The 26045-nt window shown below is 42.8% G+C and overlaps 1 protein-coding gene across 1 annotated transcript in view; it reads left to right on the top strand.

The window, feature by feature from the left end:
* Positions 1 to 530: 530 nt before the first annotated feature.
* stx17 (syntaxin 17) overlaps positions 531 to 26045 on the top strand; it is a 100292-nt gene continuing 74777 nt past the window's right edge. The window contains exons 1-2 of the mRNA XM_063043900.1: positions 531 to 634; positions 9624 to 9796. Of these exons, the coding sequence (XP_062899970.1) occupies positions 9674 to 9796 (123 nt within the window). The 5' untranslated portion in view covers positions 531 to 634; positions 9624 to 9673. The remainder of the gene's footprint in view (positions 635 to 9623; positions 9797 to 26045) is intronic.

Raw genomic sequence — 26045 nt, 5'->3', positions numbered from 1 at the left:
TCGCATTTACCAAATACTTTGACTTTCTTCCGGTGGATATTGCCATAAACAAATAGTCCGAGAGGAACACACACAAAATGCTGGGAAGAACGCAGCAGGTCAGGCAGTATCAATGGAAATGAATGAAGAGTCGAAACCCTGCATTAGCATGAGGATTCCTCTATGATTGAACCTGGAAGAAGCAATATGAAATGAAAAAAGAGAGGTAATTGCGATTATTAATTCATAAATCAGTGGCGCCCACACACAGTTTAATCGGATTACTTTTGGACTGGGTTTCATAATGCCCACATTATTTCAATACAGTAACTTGTCATTTATCGTTGATTTTTGCGTGAAACAATCCTCTAAGTATAAACAAGTTCCTCGGTAAAGTTAGTGGAGGGTATCACCGCGTTATGTAAACCGCGCGTTAAGGCATTTTCTTCGGATATAGTTATTTTCACATTTGCAGTACGCGGAGTTTTAGGTTTCTATTTGCAGCCTTAATCACTCACGGCTCCTGTCCTGTCCTGTCCCTGGCACTCGGGGGCGTTGATTTTAGGTGACGCCGGAAGTAGTTGTGTTGTCAAGTTGTGGTGTCGGTGAACTCAGTTGGCGCTGAGTCGGAACGGCGGTTGTACCGGGCCCGGAGGTACGGTCTTTCAGTTTATGCCTCTTTACACAGAGTCCTGGCGCTTTGTCAGTGTATGTGAGACAAACCTTCGACTTGATGCTTGGATTGGCTGCCCCAGTATCAAAAGCCAAGAGTCAGCACACTTTAAAGGTGTCGGTTCAGGGGCAGCGGCCCGACCCAGATTACCGGTGACGACGCGAGTGGACTCGTTCATACGCTGTCCTGGGCTGCTCGGATAGCTGAATGCCATCAAACCACCGTCCAACATCTCCTGACTCGCGGCTGGTAGCAATACATAATAGCACCCCCCACCCCAGACTTGAACAACTGCTTAGCAGTTATACCAACGACTTCCTGGTTTGTGGCGATCATCGGTCGTAGAAGGCGGCACACAGACCTGGGCATGCTGGTCATTCAGATGGGCATGAAACATGACAAGTTGACAGAGGATCCCACCCATACACCAAGTTATAGTTATAGGTAGAATAGTGGAACTTGTAGACCTCCATAGCCTTCCTCCCCTTTCTTGTCAACAATTTTAGACACCGTAACAGCTATTCCCTCGAGGATTAATAGAGACGGATGCGTACGCATTTGGAATATATTTAATATAATTCAATTCCATAAACATAACATTTTTGGACGCATCCCCTTCTCTGTTCCTTCAGTGAAATAAAACCCTTATATCAACCCTTATCTTTCTTGTTGCACTGTTTTGCACTGGTGAAAACAGTAATTCCTCCCTCAGTGAATTTGAATCAAAGGTAAATGTGTCGAAATTGTTGCCATGGTTTGCTGTCAGAGCAGGACACTCAAATACTGCACCTGACAAACCTTGCAATTCAGTCATTGAAGTCCAACACCTATTTTTACTTGTATTTGTTGACAACAATAGTACAAATGTGAAACACTATGTTTGCTAGAAATCTGCATGAAAACAGGAAATCCAGGATGCATGTTACCTGGTTAGGTCAAATTTGTGGCTAGAAAAGCAAAATTTTCAATTGATGTATTTTCATCAGCAAGTCCCAATGAAATTTCAACCACTTTAAATGCTAATTCTGGTTCTTTGTCAACATATAGTGCCTGATCTGCCAAGTACTTCCTGGCATTCCTTTTCATTTTTTTCCATTGGTTCTTCACATGAACAGGCATGCTTTTGCAGCCATGCATTCAATATGAAAAAATTTGCTGCCTTGGTGGATATATTCTGTATCTGAACATACCTGTAAATGTCAGTAAATTGAGATATTTACATATCAATAGTTAGGGTTCGTGGCTCCTGAAACTCTCTGGTATGTCTCTATATGGTCCAATACCATTGAATCATGCACTTGGTTACTGTGGCCTACAAAATTGTGAAAATAATACTGTTTTGGGAGAGTCATTCTCTGCAAAAAGTTGAAGCTGTGACATCAGCCAGACAATTTTTTAAAAATAGGAGCAAGAGTAGGGCCTTCGTGCTTTCTTCCCCATGGCTAATTCTCTCAATTCTCTTCAATTGCACTGCCATAACTTAAGATACTGAAATAGTTGGCATCATAGATAGTAAAGAAGGTTATCAAAATCACAGGGAGATCTTGATCAGCTAAGTCTTGCAATAAAGGCCAATGTACCATTTACTTCGCTGTTCCTAAATATTGTGTACAGGAGCACCCAGGTTTTTCCAAACACCAGCCTTTTCAATCTTAAAATTTAGAAAATACTTTGCTTTTCTATACTTTTCTACTATAACGGAATGACCTCACACCTTTATTATACTCTATCGGCAATGTCCTTGTCTATAAATTTTAACAGTTGTCTTCTCGTTGAGGTTTTTTCTCCATCCTCCTTGCAATTTACACTGTCAGCCAGCTTTGTATCGTAGAACAGTATAGCACAAGAATGGACCTGTATGCTCATCATGTTCCAACCAACCAGTCTTAGTTAATCCCATCTGCCTGCACATGGTCAATGTTCCCCTATCCCCAGCCTGTTCATGAGCCTGTCCAAATGCCTCTTGGATGTTGCTGTTGTATCTACCTCTACCACTTCTCCTGGCAGTGCTTCCAGGGTTTGTGTGGGAAAAAAAAAGTCCAACACATCTGCTTTACACATTCCCCTCTCACAGGAAGCTGATGCCCTCTGATACTTGACATTTCCACCCTGGAAAAAAAAACTCTGTACTGTGAACCTTATCTGAACCTCTCATTATTTTACATGCTAAAGCATGAATCTAATGCTGAGGTTTTATAAGGCATTGGTCAGATCACACAGTTTTGGGTCCCTTATCTAAGAAAAAATATGCTGGCATTGGAGTGGGTCCAGAGGAAGCTCATGAGAAGAATCCCAGGAATGAAAGGATTAACATATGAGGAGCATTTGATGGCTCTGGGCCTGTACTCGCTGGAGTTTAGAAGAATGAGTGGGGATCTCATTGAAACTTATCAAATATTGAAAGGCCCAGATAGAGAAGATGTGGAAAGGATGTTTCCTATAGTTGGGGGGTTTAGGACCAGAGGGCACAACCTCAGAATGAGGGACGTCCATTTAGAACAGAGATGAGGAAAATTTTTTTTTACCCAGATAGTGGCGAATCTATGGAATTCATTGCTTTAGATGCCTGTGCTGGCCAGTTCATTGGATAGATTTAAGGTGTAAGTTGATAGCTTCTTAATTAGTCAGGGCATCAAAGGTCACGGGAAGAAGGCAGGAGAATGGGGTTAAGAGGGATAATGAGGGAATGGCAGAGCAGATTTGATGGGCTGAATAGCCTAATTCTGCTCCTGTGTCTTTTGGCCTTATAGTCTTTTGACATGATTTGAACCCAGAAATACAAATCTGACCATTGGTTGTTTAACCTCTTAATTGGTACTCAGCCTTAAAGCTCTTGATGCTTATGAAGAATCAAAGTACATGATCTTTCTTTGGTTATTTTTTTATTACAGCCTAATACACTAATGTTTTGTAACTGCATAACCACTTAGTTTCTTTGATCTCTATATACTTAAAACATTAATTAACTACTAGCAACAGATGTGATGTATTCTCAATTAAATTTTTGCAAAAATAGATGCGGGGATCGCAATGTTTAAATGAGCTACGAGCTATCTCCATGATTTCTGCATTCAAACTGCCACAAAGCATCTAAGGGTATAGGGTATGAGAAAGCGTTGTGACAGTAATTCTGAAGATTTTAGTTTTTCAGATGTGGGTATTTCTAATAAGGCCAGTATTTATTTGGTATCCCTAATTGCTTTTGAGAAGATGTTGATAGCAACCTTCTGACTGGGTAGGGAATTCCAGGATTTAGAGCCTGCAATAATGAAGAAATGTTGACATCTTGGCAGGGAGTTTGCAGAAGGTCAAGTTCCTCTGTGCCTATTGCCCTTATACATCTTGTTTTTGGTAGATGCTGTCATTGTAGTCCGGGCGAGTAATTGCACTGCATTTTGGAAATGGTACCTGTTGCAGTCGTTATGTACTTGTGGTGGAGGAGATTAATATTTCAGGTAACCACAATAGATTTTGAAGATGCTGGAAATCTTGAGCAACACACACAAAATTACTGAAGGAGCTCAACAAGTCATGCAGCATTCGTGGAGGGGAATGAAAAGTTGCCATAGTCATTTTATCAGGACTGGAAAGGAAGGGGTGTACAATCCAAAATAAGGAATGGGGAGGGGGAACAGTACAGCTGACATGTGATAGGTTAATCCAGGTGAGAGGGAAGGTAGGTGGTTGGGTGCGGGGAGGAAGGATGAAGTGAGAATTTGGGAGCTGGTAAGTTGAAGAGGTAATGGGCTGAAGAAGAAGGAATCTGATAGCAGAGGACAGTGGACCATGGAAGAAAAGAAAGGAAGAGGGGAACCAAAGGCACCTAGTGGGCAATGAGAAGAAGAGAATGGGCGAGAGGAAACCAGAATGTGGAATTGAAAAGAGAGAAGAGGGAGAGGGAAAAATTACAGAAACTAGAGAAATCAAAGTTTATGCCATCAGGTTGGATGCTGCCTAGACAGAATAGAAACCTGAGTGTGGCCTCATCGTGGCAGAAGAGGAGGCCATGAATCAACATGTAGAAATGGGAATGGGAAGGTGAATTGAAATGGGTAGCTGTCAAAAACCCTTATATATTAAGGTGAAGTGGTCCCCAATATGTCGGTCCCACCAGTGTAGATGTGTGAATCATCCAACAATTGACTCAGTCTTGTTTTTAGCACTCTCATACTAAGTCCTGCATTGCTGATGAAGGGGATCTTCTTAGAGCCTGCATCTCCCATTAACTATTTAATTTCCCACCACAATTTACAAGTCAGTATGTAGGCTGCGGGTTGCATGACTGCAATCAAGCTGCAGATTGTGGGACTGCTCAGGTCTGTCTATTGCCTATTGTTTAGCATGCATGTCATCCTGTGTTGCTGCTCCTCCAGGCTGGCCGTTTGATTTTATCTGTAACTAGTGTCAATTCCAGCAGACTTTGATTTCATCACGTTTGTAATGATAGAGTGGGTTTTTAAATATCTTCTGGACCAGAGCACCTCATTGGTGCCCAGACTTGAGCTGTCATTATCTTTTCTGAGCTATCACATTTAACAGAAATGTTATAACAGACAACACAATGAAGTGAGTCCATGGAAGGATGTGATGCATTGGAGAGAATGCAAATGAAATGTGTCAAATATTGCTTGGATTGGAGGACCATGAGAGAAATTGGATAGGTTGGGCTTGCTTCAAATGGAGCAAACTATTAGATGTATATTGAGAGGCATAATAGGATAGATTGTAAAAATGTTTCCCATATTCGGAATACCAAAAACAAGAGGCATAACTTGAGAGGAAGGAATATTAAGGGGGATTTAGGTAAAGTTTTTTGAAAAACACAATGAGTAATTGATACGTGAAATGTATGACCAGAGGAGGTGATAGAGTCAGATATAATCATTATGTTTAAAAGGCATTTAGACAGGTATTTGAATGAGCAGGGCATAGCAGATTATTCTCCCAATGCAGATAAGTGAGATCAGTATGAATGGACAAAAGGTTGACATGGACGTAGTGGGCCAAAACGCCTGTTTCTGTACCATACAAATCTATGTTTATTGTAAATCCTTAATACAATGATTGACACCATGTACAATTTAAGCAATACTTTATTGTATCCTGGCTTCTATGTGGTTCAAGCAACTGAAAGTAAAGCAGGGGATTTCCCTCTGATAAGACTGAAACTTCATGTGGGAGAAAGACCCAGACCACAGCCTGTTCTCCATGCGTGCAATTCTACAGGATCTGTTTATAGACATGGTACAGAAGTCTGACAGTGTTATAGTGCGTTGGTGTGCTGATGAGCTGCATCACAGAGAAAGAATGAGTTTACACCCACGACTCCCCCTACGGAAAGTTATCAATCTTGCTTGGGCTGATTTGTGAAAATTTCAAATGGTAGCTGTCTCTCAAATTTCTTGGTGAATTGTATCTGAAGGTGTGCACAACTGAAAGATAATATTCATTTTAAACTTTCAAGCATCAGGGCATACACTGCTTGCTTGCATGCACAGTAGATTCCGGTTAATTGGGACACATTGGGACTAGTATGTTTTAGCCCAATTGAGCGGTTGCATCAATTTGCCGAAGTTTCATGGAAATTGCTAAAAAGGTGTAAAGAAGACAAGCTGAGTAACAATTAAGTATTTAAATGAAGTATAGAACAAATTTGAACACTACCAATACTAATGCAGTACTATAACACTGTGTATTAGTTTCTAATACTTACCAATGGAGGAATTCATCTGCATCATGTTCTTTTGACTGCATGTGAACTAAATCAGCACAGATACCTAGTGCAGATAATGGATGCCTTCATACAATACTATTGATGATTGCATCCTCCAAATCTTAATCTTCATTGTAATATTCAAGATGATTGTTGATATCTTCAAATTCTTTGCAGTTTCTAACTTGTTGAAGTTGTGAAATTATTTCATTTTCTATCCCAGCTGTTTCTGGCATCTCTGGGCCTGAGTGCTTGAAACTGTAGTGAAGAAAAACAGATCTGAATTTTTTTACTGGTTGAAAAGGATCAATTATTGCTGCTTTTTTAACACAAACACATGCAACTGAAGCTACTTAATAACTGTTGGCTTGAAGCATGGTGTTGTGTCTAACGGTCGTGAAAGTGCACACGACTGATGTGAGTTAAAAACTGTTCGGCATCAGTCTGTCGTCGCAATTAAGCATCATAGTGTCCCAAATAAACGAAGGGAATCACAGCTATTTTCTCGAATAGTTTTTGTTCTTTAAGAGTTGTCCCAAATAAGTGGCTGCCCTGATAATCTATTGGCCCAATTAACCAGAATCCTTTGTAGTTACATTTTCCTCACATCTCCCCTCTCTTTGATGTCTGTCTGTTGATCCTCACGCCCTAACACCCAGTGTACCTCAGGCTTAATATAATAGCATTACCTTTGTGTCTAGGGCTGTGCAAGCACTTTTCATGATTTTATACCATTTAGAAATGGGTATAAAATTAAATATAGAATTTAGTGCAGGAAGGGAAAAAAAATCACCTGATTGATGTTGTGTGATAACTTTTAAACATAAATTATTCTCATAAATTTTTTGCTTTTTTTAATGCACTGTCTTCATGACTACTGTATGAATCACAAAGTATTTCTAATTATCAGTCCTTAAGTTTATGCTGAGTTTAAGGTCAAAATGAGTGTACAAACATACCTAATTTCAAATGCAATTTCTCAAGTACACTATCCCTGAATTTTCCACTCATTAAAAGTGTTAGAAATACTATACTAACTGAAAGGTTTGGAATTAGTAAGCCACCTGATGGTAAAGGTGAAATCGAACAAACAATATTTTGTGCTAATGCCCTTCGAAAATCTTATGCAACAAAGCTAAAGTTTTGATTTTTTTAAAATTATACTATTTTCTGAGCTGATAAGACTATATTCAAACCAGAAACTGTGTAAATATGTTTTTAGGTCAATGAAAATGATTTAATTGCATTGCTTACGTGCAGTTGAGAACATGGGGTGTGGTTTACCACATTTACCATGGTACCGCCCCGGCCTAGGCAGAATAACTGTGCGCCCATCTGCTTAATACAACAATTTACTAAAGCACCATCTAATGATCTGCATCAATAAGTGTTAACAATTCTTTTACCACAAAAGAATTCAATGTATAAAATATCCCAGGCTAATGTTGCCAACTAATGTGTGTCTTAATGCAATAATAATGTTCAGTTGTTTTAATGTTATTTTGTAATATTGCATGCATGTACATTAACAACTTAATTTAATTTTTGTTTTCATTTTCTTTTCATACCTGATTGGACATAATTGTGCAAAATAGGTGGCAGGTCAGGAAATAACAGTATAAAATCAGCAAAAAATGCCCAAAAAATTAAGAAGAAAAAGTTAGAGCATGAGACAAAAGCATTCATGCATATAATTTGAGAGTTTCCATAGATTTTTAAAGAGAAAAGAGTTAATAAAGTCAATATTTGTTAACTCTGGTGATGAAATAAAGATATGGTATGTGGATTAAATAAGTATTTGCATCAATTTTTACTAGTTAATATACAAGTAACATCCATTGTGGGCACGTGGCCAAGTGGTTAAGGCATTGGACTAGCTACCTGAAGGTCGTGAGTTCGAGCCCTAGCCGAGGGAACGTGTTCTGTCCTTGAGCAAGGCACTTAATCACACATTGCTTTGCGACGACACTGGTGCCAAGCTGTATGGGTCCTAATGCCCTTCCCTTGGACAACATTGGTGTCATGGAGAGGGGAGACTTGTAGCATGGGCCAACTGCTGGTCTTCTCCAGGTGCAGATCCATGGTCTCGCAAGACTAACGGATGCCTTTATTTAACATCCAAGAAATAGGTAAATTACAAATACTAGTAATTGATACTAGTGTTTGTAACTGGGAACTGGTACTGAGCAAATGGTTGGAGCCTGAAACATTTCATCGTAGAGTTTTAAAAGTCGATAATAAAGTAATTAAGCCATTAGTTTTCAGTTTCTAAGATTCCTCTGATTTGGTGTACTATGTACAGTTGTTATCTCCAGAATTGAGAAAAACTTTTAGTGCAGTTGAAGCAGTCCTGAGATTGTTTCCTGGACCACTATATGGAATGGGCGGGTTGTCTTTGAGGAAAGATTGAATAGGCTAGGTTTGTATCTGCTGAAATTTAGAAGAGTAGGAGGAGGCTTGATTGAAGCATAAGATCCTGCAAAGTCTTGAGAGGTGGATTTGAAGAGTGTATTCCCTCTTGTGGGAGAATATCAAACTAGGGGGTCACTGTTTAAAGAAGTAAGGGATCACCTACTTACGACAGGGATGAACTGAACTTTTTTTTTAAGGGTTGGTGAATTGAGAAATGTGAGGAATTGCGTACAATGAATTAGAGTAAGATTACTGTGAAAAATAGATTCTTGATGTCTGGTGCAGATATTTTTGAAGGGTCTGTTTCCCTCTGTATCTCTGTAACTAATTAATGGAACTCTTTCTCAAAGTATGGTGTAAGCAGATTCTTTAGTTACGTATTCTTAAGGCAGAAGTAGATAGATACAAGGTTGACAAGGAGTGGAAAAATTATGTGGCGAAATAGGAAACAATGGGGATTTAAAGTTACATTCAGATTGGCCATGATGCGAAGGCCTAGTCTGTTCCTAATTTGTAGGTTTGTATGTTTGAATGAGTGCAGAATAAGGTTATCTAAATTAATTTAGAGGACCTTACTTTTACTTTTATTTGACAGCTATATTTGAGGTGTTGAGCATAAACACATTTTGGCTGAATGGAAAGTGACATTTCCTACAAGAAATCAGTTGTGTTTAAAATGTGCTAACTTGAAAATTTGTCAAATAAGTTGTTAACACAATTGTAGAAATGATCATTTGACACCAATTTATCTACTGGGCCCTGAACTTTATGAAGAAATAAAGAGTTTGTGAGAATTCCTTCAGAATCAGTAAACTCTTAAACTCATTTTTTGTTTTAATTTTGAAGGTCCCGATGTGTCATCAACCAAAAAACGCAAATTGTTGCTTGGAAACAGCATGGCAGAAGGTCCTGCAAAACTGAGGTATCGACGGCTGGAGCCAACTATCCAGAAACTTGTTAAAGTTGCAATCCCAATAGATTTGGAACGGTTACATAAGCACCAGATAAATATTGAGAAGGTTTGTGGATTTATACAAATGTTATGCTGTACATATTTTCATTCAGACTTGTATTTATAATGGAAAAATAAAGAATCCAGCTCAAGATCAAAAGCACACACTGAATAATAATGAAATTGTGTAAAATGTGCTAAACTTAAAACTAAAATAGGTTAAATGTTGAAGATTGATTGAACTTATTAATTGATCAAGTTTATTCCTTCCATAAAAGGGAGGAATTAATTTCCGCCAGTTGGCATCCTGTCAGTCTACTTTTTATAATCAGGAAAGTGACAAAAGGTTTCAATAGCTCAAGCACTGTGCTATTGAGCAACCCTTACACACCAGCAACCTGTTTACTAATGCCCAGTTTGGGTTTTGCCAGGACCACTTGACCACTTCACCACTTCGTTATGGTCTTGGGTCCCAGCTTATTCCAGAGTTGCCTTGAGAGTGACTGGTCATGGCTTGGCTTCGCGAATGAAGATTTAGGAAGGGGGCTACCCACGTCTGCTGCTGGCTTGCTGGTGGCTGACGAGGCCAATACAGGACAGGCAGGTCGGACCACAGCGGCTGCAAGGGAAATTCTGTTCTGGGTTTGGTGCTGCTGTGTCACGGTTCTTCTTCCTTCTGCTTTTGTCCTCAATGCCAGCCCTGCATGCATTCTCGAAGGAGGAGACAGACTGGTGAATGGTGTGTCACCAGGCCTCGCGATCGGAAGCTAGATTAGACCACTGGCAATGGTCAATGTGACAGGCACCAGGGATCTCTTCAGAGAGTCCTTGTACCTCTTCTTTGGTGCCCCTCTCTCACGGTGGCCAGTGAAGAGTTCACCATACAGCACAATCTTGGGCAGGCGATGATCCTCCATCCTGGAGACGTGTCCTGCCCAGCGCAGCTGTGTCTTCAACAGCATGGCCTTGATGCTGGTGACCTCCGCCTGTTCGAGGACTTTGATGTTGGTGATGAAGTCACTCCAGTGGATGTTGAGGATGGTGCGGAGGCAGCACTGGTGGAAACGCTCAAGGAGTCGTAGGTGGTGACGGTAGGTGACCCACGACTCGGAGCCGTACAGGAGGGTGGTCAGTACAATGGCTCTGTACACGCTGATCTTTGTGCTTTTCTTCAAATGCTTGTTGTTCCAGACTCTTTTGTACAGCCTGCCAAATGCGCTGTTTGCCTTTGCCAGTCTGTTGTCAATCTCTTTGTCGATCTTGGCATCTGACGAGATGATGCACCCCAGCTAGCTGAACTGGTAGACTGTCTTCAGCTCTACCTCATCAATGGTGATGCAGGGAGGGTGGTAATCTTCCTGAAGTGTGGGCTGATGGAGAACTTCTGTCTTCTTCAAGCTGACTTCCAGTCCAAAGAGCTCGGCAGCCTCTGCGAAGCAGGATGTTATGCGCTGCAGGGCTGTCTCTGTATGGGCAACAAGGGCAGCATTATCGGCGAAGAGTAGCTCTCGGATGAGTTTTTCCAATGTCTTGGTGTGGGACTGTAGTTGCCTCAGGTTGAACAGGCTGCCATCGGTGCAGTATTGGATGTAGACACCGTCCTCATCATCAAAGTCCTCTGTGGCCCTTCTGAGCATCATGCTGAAGAAGATGGTGAAGAGAGTCGGTGCGAGGACGCAGCCTTGCTTTACTCTGTTGCCTATTGGGAAGGGTTCTGAGAGGTCAGTGTTGTGTCTGACAGTGACTGGTATCAAGGCAACAATTAACTGTGAATGGCATCATGATAGTATTGAAGTCAGTAGGCAGAAAACATATGTACAACACACACAGTATGATGGAGGAATTCAGCACGTCAAAGTTCAGAATTAATTTATTATCAAAGTACATATACGTCATTACATAAAGCCCTGAGATTCATTTTCTTGCAGGCATACACAGTAAATCCAAGAAACACAAAAGGATAAATGAAAAAATGCACCCGCAGATAGACAAACAACCAATGTGCAAAAGACAGCAGTCTGTGCATATATAAAGAAAAAAATAATAAATAAATAAGCAATGAATATCAAGAACCTGAGATGAAGAGTCCTTGAAAGTGAATCCAAGGTTTATGGGAACATTTTATTGATGGGGGTGAGTGAACTTATCCCCTCTGGTTCAAGAGTCTGATGTATGAGGATTAATAACTGTTCCTGAACCTGATTATGTGGATTCTGAGGCTCCTGTACCTTCTTCCTGATGACAGCAGCGAGAAGAGAGCATGGCTTGAGTGGTGGGGTCCTTGATGATGGATGTTGCTTTCCTGCGACAGCACTGTGTGTAGATATGCTCAGTGGTGGGGTGGGTTTTATCTGTGATGGACTGGGCTGTATCTACTACTTCTTGTAGGATTTTCTGTTCAAGGGCATTGGTGTTTCCATACCAGGCCGTGATGCAACTGGCCAATATACTCTCCACCACACGTCTATAAAAATTTGTCAAAGTTTTAGATGTCATGCCAAATCTTTGCAAACTTCTAAGGAAGTAGAGGCACTGCTGTGCTTTCTTCATAATGGCATTTACATGCTGGACCGAGGCAGATCCTCTGAAATGATAACATCAAGGAATGTAAAGTTGGTGACCTCACCACTTCTGATCTCCCTGATGAGGATTGGCTCATGGACCATTGGTTTCACATTGATGAAGGCAGAGCAGTGGATGTAGTGTATATGGATTTCAGTAAGGCATTTGATAAGGTTGCCTGTGCAAAGCTCATTCAGAAAGTAATGAGGCATGGGATCCAAGGAGACCTTGCTTTGTGGATCCAGAATTGGCTTGTTCACAGAAGGCAAAGGGTGGATGTAGATGGTTCATATTCTGCTTGGAGGATGGTGACCAGTGGTGTTCCACAAGGATTTTTCTGGGACCCCTCTTCTTTGTGACTTTTATAAATGACATGGATGAGGAAGCAAAAGGGTGGGTTAGTGAGTTTGCTGATGACGCAAAAGTTAGGAGTGTTGATAGTCTGGACAGTTGTCAGAGGTTACAACGGGGCATTGATAGGATGCAGAACTGAGCTGAGAAGTGACAGATGGAGTTCAACCCAGATAAGTGTGAAGTATTTCAAATTTGAAGACAGAGTATAATATTAATGGTAAGACTCTTGGCAGTGTGGAGGATCAGCGAGATCTTGGGGTCATGTCCATAGGACACTCAAAGCTGCTGTGCAGGTTGACAGTGTTGTTAAGAAGGCGTATGGTGTGTTGGCCTTCATCAACCGTGGGATTGAGCTCAAAAGCCGTGAGATAATGTTACAGCTATATAAGACCTTGGTCAGACCCCACTTGGTCACCTCACTACAGGAAGGGTGTGGATACTATAGAGAGAGTGCACAAGAGATTTACAAGGGCATTGCCTGGATTGGGAAGCATGTCTTATGAGAATAGGTAGAGTGAACTTGGCCTTTTCTCCTTGGAGCGACGGAGGATGAGAGGTGACTTGATAGAGATGTATAAAATGATGAGAGACATTGATCATGTGGATAGCCAAAGCCTCTTTCCCAGGGCTGAAATGGCTAACATGAGGGGGCTTAGTTTTAAGGTACTTGGAAGTAGGTACAAGAGGATGTCAGAGATAAGTTTTCAAAACAGAGAGTAGTGGGTGCGTGGAATGCACTGCCAGCGAAGGTGGTGGAGGCGGATACAATAGGGTCGTTTAAGAGAGTCTTAGATAGGTACATGGAGCTTAGAAAAATAGAGGGCTATGTGGTAGGGAAATTCTAGGCAGTTTCTAGAATAGGTTACATGGTTGGCGCAACATTGTGGGCCGAAGGGCCTGTAATGTGCTGTAGATTTCTATGTTTCTATGTTTCCTCCTCCTGAAGTCAATAATCATCCTTTGGTTTTGCTGACATTGAATGAGAGGTGCCACCATTCAACCAGATTTTCAATCTCCCTCATATATGCTGATTCATCACCACCTTTGATCCAGCCAAAGACAGTAGTGTTGTCAGCAAACTTAAATATGGCATTGGAGCTGTGCTTAGCCTCATAGTGACAAGTGTAAAGTGAGTAGAGCTCGGGTATAAGCACAGAGCTTTATGGTTCACCTGTGCTGATGGAGATTGTGGAGGAGATGTTTTTGCCAATCTGAACTAACTAGGGTTTGCAAGTGAGGAAATTGAGGGTACAATTGCACAAGTAAGTATTGAGGCCAAGGTCTTGAAGCTTATTGATTAGTTTTAAGAGATGGAGTTGAATGATAAGCTGTAGCCAATGCAGATTATCTGGATGTATTTACATCTTCGCTGTCCAAATGTTCCAGGGTTGAGTGAAGAGCCAATGAAATAGTATCTGCTGTGGACCTGTACGCAAATTGGAGTAGATCCAAGTTACTTCTCTGGCAGAAGTTGATGTGTTTCATCACCATCCTCTCAAAGCACTTCATCACAGTGGGTATAACTGCTACTGGATGGTAGTCATTAAGGCAGGTGACCACATTCTTAGGCACTGGAATAGTTGAAGCCTTCTTGAAGTAGGTGGGTACCTCAAACTGCTGAAGCAAGAGGTTAAAGATATTGGTGAACACTCCAGCCTGTTGATCAGCACAGGTCTTTAGTACTCAGCCAGTTACCCCATCTGAGCTAGATACTTTCTGTGAGTTCACCTTCCTGAAGGATGCTCTCACATTGGCCTCAGAGACTGAAATCACAGGATCATCAAAGGCTGTGAAGGTTCCTCCATGTTTTGAAGGTCAAAGCGAGTGTAGAAGGCATTGAACTCATCTGGGAGCAAAGCCCTGTTGTCACCAATGTCGCTTGGTTTCACTTTGTAAGTGGTAATAGCATTCAAGCCCTGCCATAGCTGTTGATTCAAGTTTGGTCTAGAATTTGCATGTGAGATAGCTTTCCGGAGATCATAGCTGGACCTCTTGTATCCTACTTGGTTGCCAGATCTGAATGTCACTGATCTCGTACTCAGTAGATTATGGATCTCATTGTTCATCCAGGGCTTCTAGTTGGGGAAGATGCTGAATGATTTTGTGGGGACACATTCTTCTACAACTGTTTTTATAAAATCCGTTACAACCATGGTATACTTACTAAGATCCTCTGATGAGTACTTGAACATGGCCCAGTCAACTAACTCGAAGCAATCCTGTAGCCACTCCTCTGCCTCCTGCAATCACCTCTTTGTTGTCCTTATCTCTAGAGCTTTGCTCTTTAGCCCCTGCAGGCAGCAGAGGGAGAGCCAAGTGATCAAATGTTCCAAAATGCAGTCTAGGCATGGAACGGTGGGCATTTTTAATCGTAGTATAGCAGTCATCGGGTGTGTTGGGACCCTTGGTACTGCAGGTTATATGTTCAATTTTAGCAGCTCAACTATGGCAGAGTTTCCTTCTGAGTCCCTTGCATTAGCTGATAATAAATTAAAATAACAGCACAGAAGTTGGCCCTTTCCACCTGCCTCATCTATGTTACAGTGCCTTGAAAAAGTATTTAGCCCCAATTCTTTGGTCACATAAATGAGTATTAAGATGAGGGATTTTGATCAATATAACTGAGGGTTTTTGTCTGTGAATCACATGCTCATTTTTTTCACATTAGAGCCCTGAAAATTAGGGAAAATTGTAAGGCATGAAAAAAAAATTCAAAAACTAAAATGTCAGCAGTTCAAAAGTATTCAGTCCCCCCCCCCCCCCCCACGCTCAATCCTTAACTGAACCATCTCTCGTAGCTATTACAGCCAGTATTCTTTTTGGATAAGTCTCTACTAGCTTTGCACAATGTGATGGAGCAAGATTTGCCCATTGCTCAACCTGGACTAGGTTAGTCAGCGGGTGGGGCAGCAGTGGACTGAAATCTTGAGGCCTTGACAGAGATGAACGATTGGGTTAAGGTCAGGACTCTGACTAGGCAACTCAAGGACATCAATTTTCTTTATTTGAAGCCTCTCCATGGTTGCTCTGGCAGTGTGCTTAGGGTAGTTGCCCTGGTGAAAGACGAGCTCCCTTCACAGTTTAAACTTTCTGGCAGAGGCTAGCAGGTTTTTATCCAGGATCTCTCTGTATTTAGCAGCATTCACCTTCTCATCAATCCTGACCAGATTTCCAGTTCCTGCTGCTGAAAACATTCTCATATCATGATGCTACATCCACCATACTTTACAGTAGGGTTGGTGTTACCTGGCTGATGTACAGTATTAGATTTACACCACACGTGCTGCTTAGTTCTGAGGCTGAAAAGTTCCACTTCAGTCTCATTCAACCACAAGACCTTCTCCCACATTTTTTATATCTTTTAAGTGACACTTTACGAAGTCTTTACGGGCAAGGATATACTTTTTTTTTTAGCCAGGGCTTCTTCCTTGCCACTCTTCCATAAATACTCTTTTTGTGGGAGGCCTTAGAGATTGTGGAGCCATGAACTTCATTTCCAGTTGCAGACATTGACTTCAACAGCTCACTCCGTGTGACTGTTGGTGTCACAGTAGCCTCTCTTACAGGTGCCATTCTTCTCCAGTGACTAATTTTAGAAGGGCGGCCTGACTTAGGCATTGTAACTGTTGTTTCATATTTTTTCCACTTTTTCATGTTGGGCTGCATGGAACTCCGAGATATGTTTAGTGTCTTTGAGATGGTTTTGTACCCATGCCCAGATTTATGCTTCTGTATTACCAGGTATAAAGATGCAAAGGGTCTTAGGAGCCCTCGTGTAAGACTCCCAGAATGTGTATTTACAGGTTGAGTCTGTGGTAACGAAAACAAATGCAATGCAATGTTGGCATTTATTTCAAGGGGAATAGAATATAAAAACAAGAAGATAATGCTAAAGATTTCTAAGTTAATAGTCAGGCTGCACTTGGAGTATTGTCAACAGTTTTGGGCCCCTTATCTCAGAAAAGGATGTATTGTCATTGGAGAGACTCCAGAGGAGGTTCATGAGGATGATTCAAGGAATGAAGGGAGTGTTTGGTAAATTTGGACCTGTGCTCACTGGAATTTAGAAGAATGCTTGGAGATCTCATTGAAACCTACCAAATGTTGAAAGGGCTGGATAAGGTGGATGTGGAGAGGATGTTTCCTCTGCTAGAGGCATCCAGAACTAGAGGGCACAGCCTCAAAATTGAAAGGTGACCTTTTAACAGAAGTAAGGGGAAATTTTTTTAGACAAATAGTGATGAATTTGTGCAATGCTCTGCTAAGTCTATGCTTGAGACCAAGTCCGTGGGTATATTTAAAGCAGGAGTTGATAGAGTCCTGATTGGTCATAGCATCAAGGGATATGGTGAGAGGCAGGTGTATAGGGTTGAGTGGGATCTGAGATCAGCCATGATGAAATAGTGGAGCAGACTTATAGGCTGAATGGCTGGATTCTGTTCTTTTGTCTTATGGTCATTTCCTAGACTTGCCTTGAATGCTCTTTTGTTTTCATTTTGGTTTGGTCTGTTGAAAATCTACTATACTATTGGACCTTACAGAGAGTGGGTATTTATTCAGGTGATCCTCCAATTTTCTACATCAACAAACTGGGTGAGTTGGTAAGGTAACACTGGACAGCAAAGGTTTTGGTTCCCGAATACTTTTAGGTGTATCTTACAGATTTTGGGCTGCTGATCATGAAAATCACCATGAAATTTCCCTATCGCTCACCTTTTTTTTTGGAATTGTCTATATTATTTCAATTAATAATTCAAGTCAATTAAAATGTTGTCCGCAATATAAGTTTTCTATCTTGTCCAGGCAAGTCTGGGAATGCTTTGGGTTGCCAGCATGACTGACAGCAATGGTGTCTTTTTATTGATTCTTCGGTGTTAAGCCTGAAAGCTATGCACTACACAACAGCAATGTCCACCCTTCAACACCAATCAGCTGTGCAGTACACAGGGAAGAAAACTACTGAAATTTGGAAGTCTTGTTGAAACATGTACAGTACAGCAACTACAACTGCTACAAGGAAAGCAGCTCGGATACGCCAAGTACTGTTGTTTCATTTGTGAATGGAACAGCCATGCTAAAGAACCTCATTACATTAAAATGGATTGGCTATTCTTTAAGCAGTTGGTTTTGGCGCAGAAAAGGGTGGCACATAAGCCACTTATAGACTGAACAAGGATATTTTGCCTCCTCTTCATATAAAACTGGGGCTGATGAAAAACCTTATGAAAGCGATGAACAAGGAAGGTGAAGGATTTCGATATCTGAGACAGATACTTCCCAGAATAACTGATGCCAAGATTAAGGAAGGCATTTTTGTTTGTCCACAAACCAAACAGGTTATCAATGGCAGGCAATTTGAAGAACTTTTCGTGGGACTGGAAAAAATCGAATGGAAGGTATTCAAGGTTGTTGTTGAAAATTTTCTTGGTGACTACAGAACACCAAATTATTGGCAACATACATCAAAGTTGCTGGTGAACGCAGCAGGCCAGGCAGCATCTATAGGAAGAGGCGCAGTCGACGTTTCAGGCCGAGACCCTTCGTCAGGACTAACTGAAGGAAGAGTGAGTAAGGGATTTGAAAGCTGGAGGGGGAGGGGGAGATGTAAAATGATAGGAGAAGACAGGAGGGGGAGGGATGGAGCCGAGAGCTGGACAGGTGATAGGCAGAAGGGGATACGAGAGGATCATGGGACAGGAGGTCCGGGAAGAAAGACGGGGGGGGGGAGTGACCCAGAGGATGGGCAAGAGGTATATTCAGAGGGACAGAGGGAGAAAAAGGAGAGTGAGAGAAAGAATGTGTGCATAAAAAAGAGTAACAGATGGGGTACGAGGGGGAGGTGGGGCCTAGCGGAAGTTAGAGAAGTCAATGTTCATGCCATCAGGTTGGAGGCTACCCAAACAGAATATAAGGTGTTGTTCCTCCAACCTGAGTGTGGCTTCATCTTTACAGTAGAGGAGGCCGTGGATAGACATGTCAGAATGGGAATGGGATGTGGAATTAAAATGTGTGGCCACTGGGAGATCCTGCTTTCTCTGGCGGACAGAGCGTAGATGTTCAGCAAAGCGGTCTCCCAGTCTGCGTCGGGTCTCACCAATATATAAAAGGCCACATCGGGAGCACCGGACGCAGTATATCACCCCAGTCGACTCACAGGTGAAGTGATGCCTCACCTGGAAGGACTGTTTGGGGCCCTGAATGGTGGTAAGGGAGGAAGTGTAAGGGCATGTGTAGCACTTGTTCCGCTTGATGAAGTCACACTCAGGTTGGAGGAACAACACCTTATATTCCGTCTGGGTAGCCTCCAACCTGATGGCATGAACATCGACTTCTCTAACTTCCGCTAAGGCCCCACCTCCCCTCGTACCCCATTTGTTACTTATTTTATGCACACATTCTTTCTCTCACTCTCCTTTTTCTCCCTCTGTCCCTCTGAATGTACCTCTTCCCCATCCTCTGTGTCCCCCCCCCTTGTCTTTCTTCCCGGACCTCCTGTCCCATGATCCTCTCGTATCCCCTTTTGCCTATCACCTGTCCAGCTCTTGGCTCTATCCCTCCCCCTCCTGTCTTCTCCTATCATTTTGCATCTCCCCCTCCCCCTCCAGCTTTCAAATCCCTTACTCACTCTTCCTTCAGTTAGTCCTGACGAAGGGTCTCGGCCTGAAACGTCGACTGCACCTCTTCCTATAGATGCTGCCTGGCCTGCTGCGTTCACCAGCAACTTTGATGTATGTTGTTAGGTAAAGAACAAATGTGGTTTTGTGAAGGACAAAATAACAAGAAACGCAATATTGATGTCAAGGATACTATCATGCCTGCTAGCGTCGGGGCCAGCAGGCTCTGGAGTCCGTAGATGTAAGATCTTGCGATCTTTGCCTAACATGACAAAGTCAAAGAAACGGCGATTGCAGGCGTGGATCCGACGGAGGATGAAATAGCGGGTAGGACCATTACAGACGGCGAAGAAAGTGTCCCGAAGGTGTGGAAGGGTCTGGGATAGGGACACCAAGTACCTCCTCATGGCGGAGAGCGTCACCTTCAGAGCTTGACGGGAGAAGCGGCGAGAGGCAGAGTCAATGAAATGTGAGTACCTGGGATCCTCAGAAGGTCCAAATTGAGAGGCTTGGAAACGAATCCTAAAGCCAACTGGAGTAAGTTGGCGACGGAGGCACGTTCCAAGAAAGGATACATGGCTGTGATAGCGAGTTTGAGTCAAAGTCTGGTCGAAAAGTTGAAGAGCCGAAGAAATCACAGATGGGGAGCAGTGAGAGATGGTTTCACTGAACTCCCGTCGAAGAGAGGATCTAAACTTCTTCGGTGTAGGCATCACCGGAAGAGGCTTCGCAGTAGTGAATTTAAACGCAAACAACAGGAATTCTGCAGATGCTGGAAATTCAAGCAACATACATTTCTCCAGAGCCTGCTGGCCCCGACGCTAGCAGGCATGAACTTTCGGTTGCGGCCTCTGCCGTTGATCTCGGCGGCTCCAACACCTCAGGACATATTCAAAACCCGGACTCCAGCAACGACCATGGAGACATTCAAAGCGATCGCGCAACCACCAACTGCGACTCCAGCCTTGAACTCCAGGCCGGGTCTTTATGTGCTGCTGTTGTGACTCCCGTCTCCCCTTCCCCCACCACCACTCCGCAGCCCCGTCTTCCTCAGATCCCACCGTCAACTCCTGGGCCCTCAGAGGCTCCATCTTCCTCTCACCCCAACCCTCCCCTCTCCATTGACACCCCCAGCCTCCCCCCTCCCCCCTCTGATCCCAGCTCTCATCCGTGCCGGGTCTTTACCATCCCCTCCGACCTTCAACTGTCGGAGGCAGAACGCTCTGTTCTCAGTAAGGGCCTCACGTTTGTCCCCCTTCGCCCACACCTCAGCGAGTTCCGTGTTCGCCATGATGCGGAACTTTTCTTCCGCCGTCTCCGTCTCCGAGCCTACTTCTTCGGCAAGGACTCTTCCACCCCCACCGATGACCCCTTCTCCCGTCTTCAACCCTCCTCTTCTTCATGGACACCCCGCTCTGGTCTTCTGCCTGCTCTGGATCTCTTTATTGCCAACTGCCGACAGGACATCAACCGTCTCGACTTTACCGCACCTTGTCCCCATTCCAACCTCACTCCTTCGGAACGCTCTGCTCTCCACTCCCTCCGCACTAATCCTAACATTATTATTAAACCCGCTGATAAAGGGGGTGCTGTTGTAGTCTGGCGTACTGACCTCTACCTTGCCGAGGCACAGCGACAACTCGCGGATACCTCCTCTTATTTACCCCTCGATCGTGACCCCACTAAGGAGCACCAGGCCATTGTCTCCCACACTATCAACGACTTTATCCCTTCCACTGCTACCAACCTTATAGTTCCCACACCCCGCACTTCCCGTTTCTACCTCCTACCCAAGATCCACAAACCTGCCTGTCCTGGCCGACCTATTGTCTCAGCTTGCTCCTGCCCCACCGAACTCGTTTCTGCATACCTCGACACTGTTTTATCACCCCTTGTTCAATCCCTTCCGACCTATGTTCGTGACACTTCTCACGCTCTTAAACTTTTCGATGATTTTAAGTTCCCTGGCCCCCACCGCTTTATTTTCACCATGGATGTCCAGTCCCTATATACTTCCATCCCCCATCAGGAAGGTCTCAAAGCTCTACGCTTCTTTTTGGATTCCAGACCTAATCAGTTCCCCTCTACCACCACTCTGCTCCGTCTAGCAGAATTAGTCCTTACTCTTAATAATTTCTCCTTTTGCTCCTCCCATTTCCTCCAAACTAAAGGTGTAGCTATGGGCACCCGTATGGGTCCTAGCTATGCCTGACTTTTTGTTGGGTTTGTGGAACAATCTATGTTCCGTGCCTATTCTGGTATCTGTCCCCCACTTTTCCTTCGCTACATCGACGACTGCATTGGCGCTGCTTCCTGCACGCATGCAGAACTCGTTGACTTTATTAACTTTGCCTCCAACTTTCACCCTGCCCTCAAGTTTACCTGGTCCATTTCCGACACCTCCCTCCCCTTTCTAGATCTTTCTGTCTCTGTCTCTGGAGACAGTTTATCCACTGATGTCTACTATAAGCCTACTGACTCTCACAGCTATCTGGACTATTCCTCTTCTCACCCTGTCTCTTGCAAAAACGCCATCCCCTTCTCGCAATTCCTCCGTCTCCGCCGCATCTGCTCTCAGGATGAGGCTTTTCATTCTAGGACGAGGGAGATGTCTTCATTTTTTAAAGAAAGGGGCTTCCCTTCCTCCACTATCAACTCTGCTCTTAAACGCATCTCCCCCATTTCACGTACATCTGCTCTCACTCCATCCTCCCACCACCCCACTAGGAATAGGGTTCCCCTGGTCCTCACCTACCACCCCACCAGCCTCCGGGTCCAACATATTATTCTCCGTAACGTCCGCCACCTCCAACGGGATCCCACCAGTAACATGTCTATCCACGGCCTCCTCTACTGTAAAGATGAAGCCACACTCAGGTTGGAGGAACAACACCTTATATTCCGTATAGGTAGCCTCCAACCTGATGGCATGAACATTGACTTCTCTAACTTCCGCTAGGCCCCACCTCCCCCTCGTACCCCATCTGTTACTCTTTTTTATGCACACATTCTTTCTCTCACTCTCCTTTTTCTCCCTCTGTCCCTCTGAATATACCTCTTGCCCATCCTCTGGGTCACTCCCCCCCCCCCGTCTTTCTTCCCGGACCTCCTGTCCCATGATCCTCTCTTATCCCCTTCTGCCTATCACCTGTCCAGCTCTCGGCTCCATCCCTCCCCCTCCTGTCTTCTCCTATCATTTTGCATCTCCCCCTCCCCCTCCAGCTTTCAAATCCCTTACTCACTCTTCCTTCAGTTAGTCCTGACGAAGGGTCTCGGCCTGAAACGTCGACTGCGCCTCTTCCTATAGATGCTGCCTGGCCTGCTGCGTTCACCAGCAACTTTGATGTATGTTGCTTGAATTTCCAGCATCTGCAGAATTCCTGTTGTTTGCGACCAAATTATTGGCAACTAGTTGACGTGCTTCAAGCATACAAAACCATGAAGTGCAACATGTCACTAAAGATTCATTTTTTGCATTAGCATTTAGACTTCTTCCTGCAAATCTTCGCACTGTCAGTGATGAACATGGTGAAAGGTTTCACCAGGACACAGTGGTCATGGAGAAATTGTATCAGGGCAACTGGATCCATCGATGCTGGCTGGACACTTAAGTGAGAAGTCTCAGAAAAGAAAATCATCAACAAAACATTTTATCTTAGTTGATCTATTGCAAAGCATCAGCACCATTATGCAATTAAACGCATTATATTCAATGAAAGTTAATTTCTTGTTTCTCCAAATCCCTACAAGATACAAGTAGCCTGAAGTTATATTTGTGTTCAACTTCAAGTGGTCTATCATTAAAAAAAATGTGAGGAGGCAATACTTTTGAAATAATTTACTGTCCAGTGTGATTATTATTTAAAGCTACCACCTGATTTCCTCAAGGATTACAGTGATTGCTGAGTGCTGTTGGTCTACAGCCATTTTCTGCCATGTATGAACTTGGTTCGCAGCCATATTTCTGACTTGCCAACTCTTCGGGTTGTGAACAGTTTTCAGAAGCAGAAGCTTGCCATGACCTGGGGAGAACCTGTATTACACCACTTGCTATAGACTTTCAGTCAGTAAGACACCCATCTACCAGTAGACCTCGCTTCCTATCACTAAGCCAATTTTGGGTCCAGTTTGCCCATACACTTCAGAGCCCTTGTACCTTGGCTGAAATTGTATATTATAGCAACAAGCTCTACAATCTTAACACAATGACAAAATCAAAACTTTCAGTGGGAAAAATGGGCATTCTTCCAGAAGATACACCTCTAATTTTCAATTGCACTTTCACATTTCCTTTTAAACAAAAATATAAGTTAATCAGTGTAGTAAGCTGTACTTTAAAGCAGTAGAATATTCATGTATGAATACTTTTAAAATATGCTGCAATTATATTGTTTAAAAATTGGGGGTCAACATGTTCTTTGTTGCCTCATTCTTGCCCATTCTGAATTCTTCCCAAGATTTCAATTTTTCCTTATAGCTGTTCAGCACTTTGGTCAACGTGAGTCATTTTTAAATGTGCTATATAAATAAATTTGACTTGACTTAACTTGACTTTCTAAATGATTATTACTGATTTCGTTTGCCAACCATTACACACAAAACTAGCAGTTTCTATAATTTGTTGAGACTGGACCTAGAAGACATAGCTTCAAGACTTGGAGGTATAGATTCAGGAAGAATGGGAGGAGGAACTGCTTTCCCCAGAGAGTATTGAGTCTGTGAAATTCTCTGCCTAAGGAAACCATACTGTCTACCTCAGTAAGTATTTTTAAGACACAGTTCTGTAGATTTTTGCATAGTAGTGGAATTAATGGATGGGGAAAGGGGAGATAAGTGGAGCTAAGTTCGCAGTCAAATCAACCATGATCTCGTTGAATGGCAGAACAGGCTCAACCAGCTTATTTCTTACGTTCTTATTTATTCTTACCTGTATACTTTTGGGATTCGGGATTCCTGCACGAATGCAGAAGTCCTGACCATGTTCACTGAGCTCTGCCATGAATTTCATGGTTGTGCTTCAGTGCTGGACTCTGTATATCCTGCTATTGAATCCAGTTGATATTTATTGGAATTTTGAGTGCAGGCTTCACTCAGTAAAATTTAGGCCAAAGTGTGTGATGACTGAGGCCTTTTGAAATATGCCTCATGAAAAAGCAGTGCAACCGCTGCTAAGGAATGTTCTAAACGTTGAATATCAATTTGTCAGTTAGTCCCCATAGCCGCTAAAATGTTGATGACCTACCTTTTGTAGGACCTATTCTTGCCAAGTCACAGTTCTAGCTGTTAATGTATGAGCAACTTATGTAGCATACCTTTACTGTCTGAAATTTGTACCTGGAAGAGTGTGAATTTATAAATGTTTTATCAGATAATTGGCCTAGATTTGAAAATGGGGATTAAGTATATGGTTATAAACTTATATTTTAATTTAACCACAGTTATTTAGCTGACAAATCTAAAATATAATTGAGTCAACGTAGAGATCCCATGGTGGCTGCTGTCACCTGTTCATGTACAAATTAATTTTCCAATTTTGATGTGTATGGCTATTATTGTTCTTTATGGAACATATTATTAAGAACAATAATAGCTATGCATTACATAAAAATGGAAATTTCTGAAATATGTTGATTTTGTGTAGATTTAGGTTGCTTTGATGACAATAGAATTATGCAATTTAGAACAACATGTAAGTTTGCCCAGCCCACATTAATTAATAATACCCTTATCAGTATATTAGTTAAACACTGAAACAAAAAAAGTATTTGTCATGAGTTTGCCTATAGATTTTGTGTAGATGTTCTCAATGTCCCTGAGATTATGATTATGAACTGTATTCTGACATTTTTTGTGGTACATCTTTTTGATTGTGTAGCATTTGAAATTGTACACTTTTTGAAAGATTAATTTGCTTCCTCGAGGTTGTCATAGCTGGAGTGGTGGTGGGGCTAAGCTTCCAATGGTGTACGTCAAAAATGGCCTCTGACAATGAATCCAGCTCCTGAACTTCTTGACATCTTGTGTAACTTGGCAACTAAGCCTGGCGGAACTGTTTCTTCTGATAGGAAAAGGAGTAAAGGTGGGTTACTGCGCCTTAAAACCAGTCGTTTTGGGCAGATGGTGCTCGTCATCCTGGTTGGCAGCTCATCTAGGAGAAGGAGAACTCTGATCTCAAACATTCCCTGCCTTGCGGCTATATCCACTCATGGGGAAGGCTTCAAGAGTAAACCCCAAGGAAAAATGTGAAGTGGGTGTCTCTAAGGCAGTGCCCTGGCTCGCATACAGTATGTCTTACATATCAAGAAGATAGATAGGATGCAATATCCATGGTCGACCCCCTTCATTGGAAAGATAAGTAGGGTGAATTGCTTAAAATTTGAAAATTGTTATTCTTAACAGTATCACAAAATGCTGGAGGAACTCAGCAGGCCAGGCGGCATCCATGGAAGAAACTACAGTCGATGTTTCGGGCCAAGACCCTTCAACAGGATACAGGGAAGATTTGAACTTATTCAGGCTAGGCATCCCTGGAAGAGACTTTGCAGTGTTACATAGAAACACAGAAAACCTACAGCACATTACAGGCCCTTCAGCCCACAAAGCTGTGTCGAACATGTCCTTACCTTAGAAATTACCTAGGGGTACCCATAACCCTCTATTTTTCTAAGCTCCATATACCTGTCCAGGAGTCTCTTAAAAGACCCTATCATATCCACCTCCAACACTGTCGCCGGCAGCCCATTCCACTCACTCACCACTCTCTGCATAAAAAACTTACCCTTGACA

Source organism: Mobula hypostoma, chromosome 3, assembly GCF_963921235.1.
Source record: "Mobula hypostoma chromosome 3, sMobHyp1.1, whole genome shotgun sequence".
Taxonomy (NCBI): domain Eukaryota; kingdom Metazoa; phylum Chordata; class Chondrichthyes; order Myliobatiformes; family Myliobatidae; genus Mobula; species Mobula hypostoma.
This window is presented reverse-complemented; position numbering and strand designations above follow the sequence as displayed.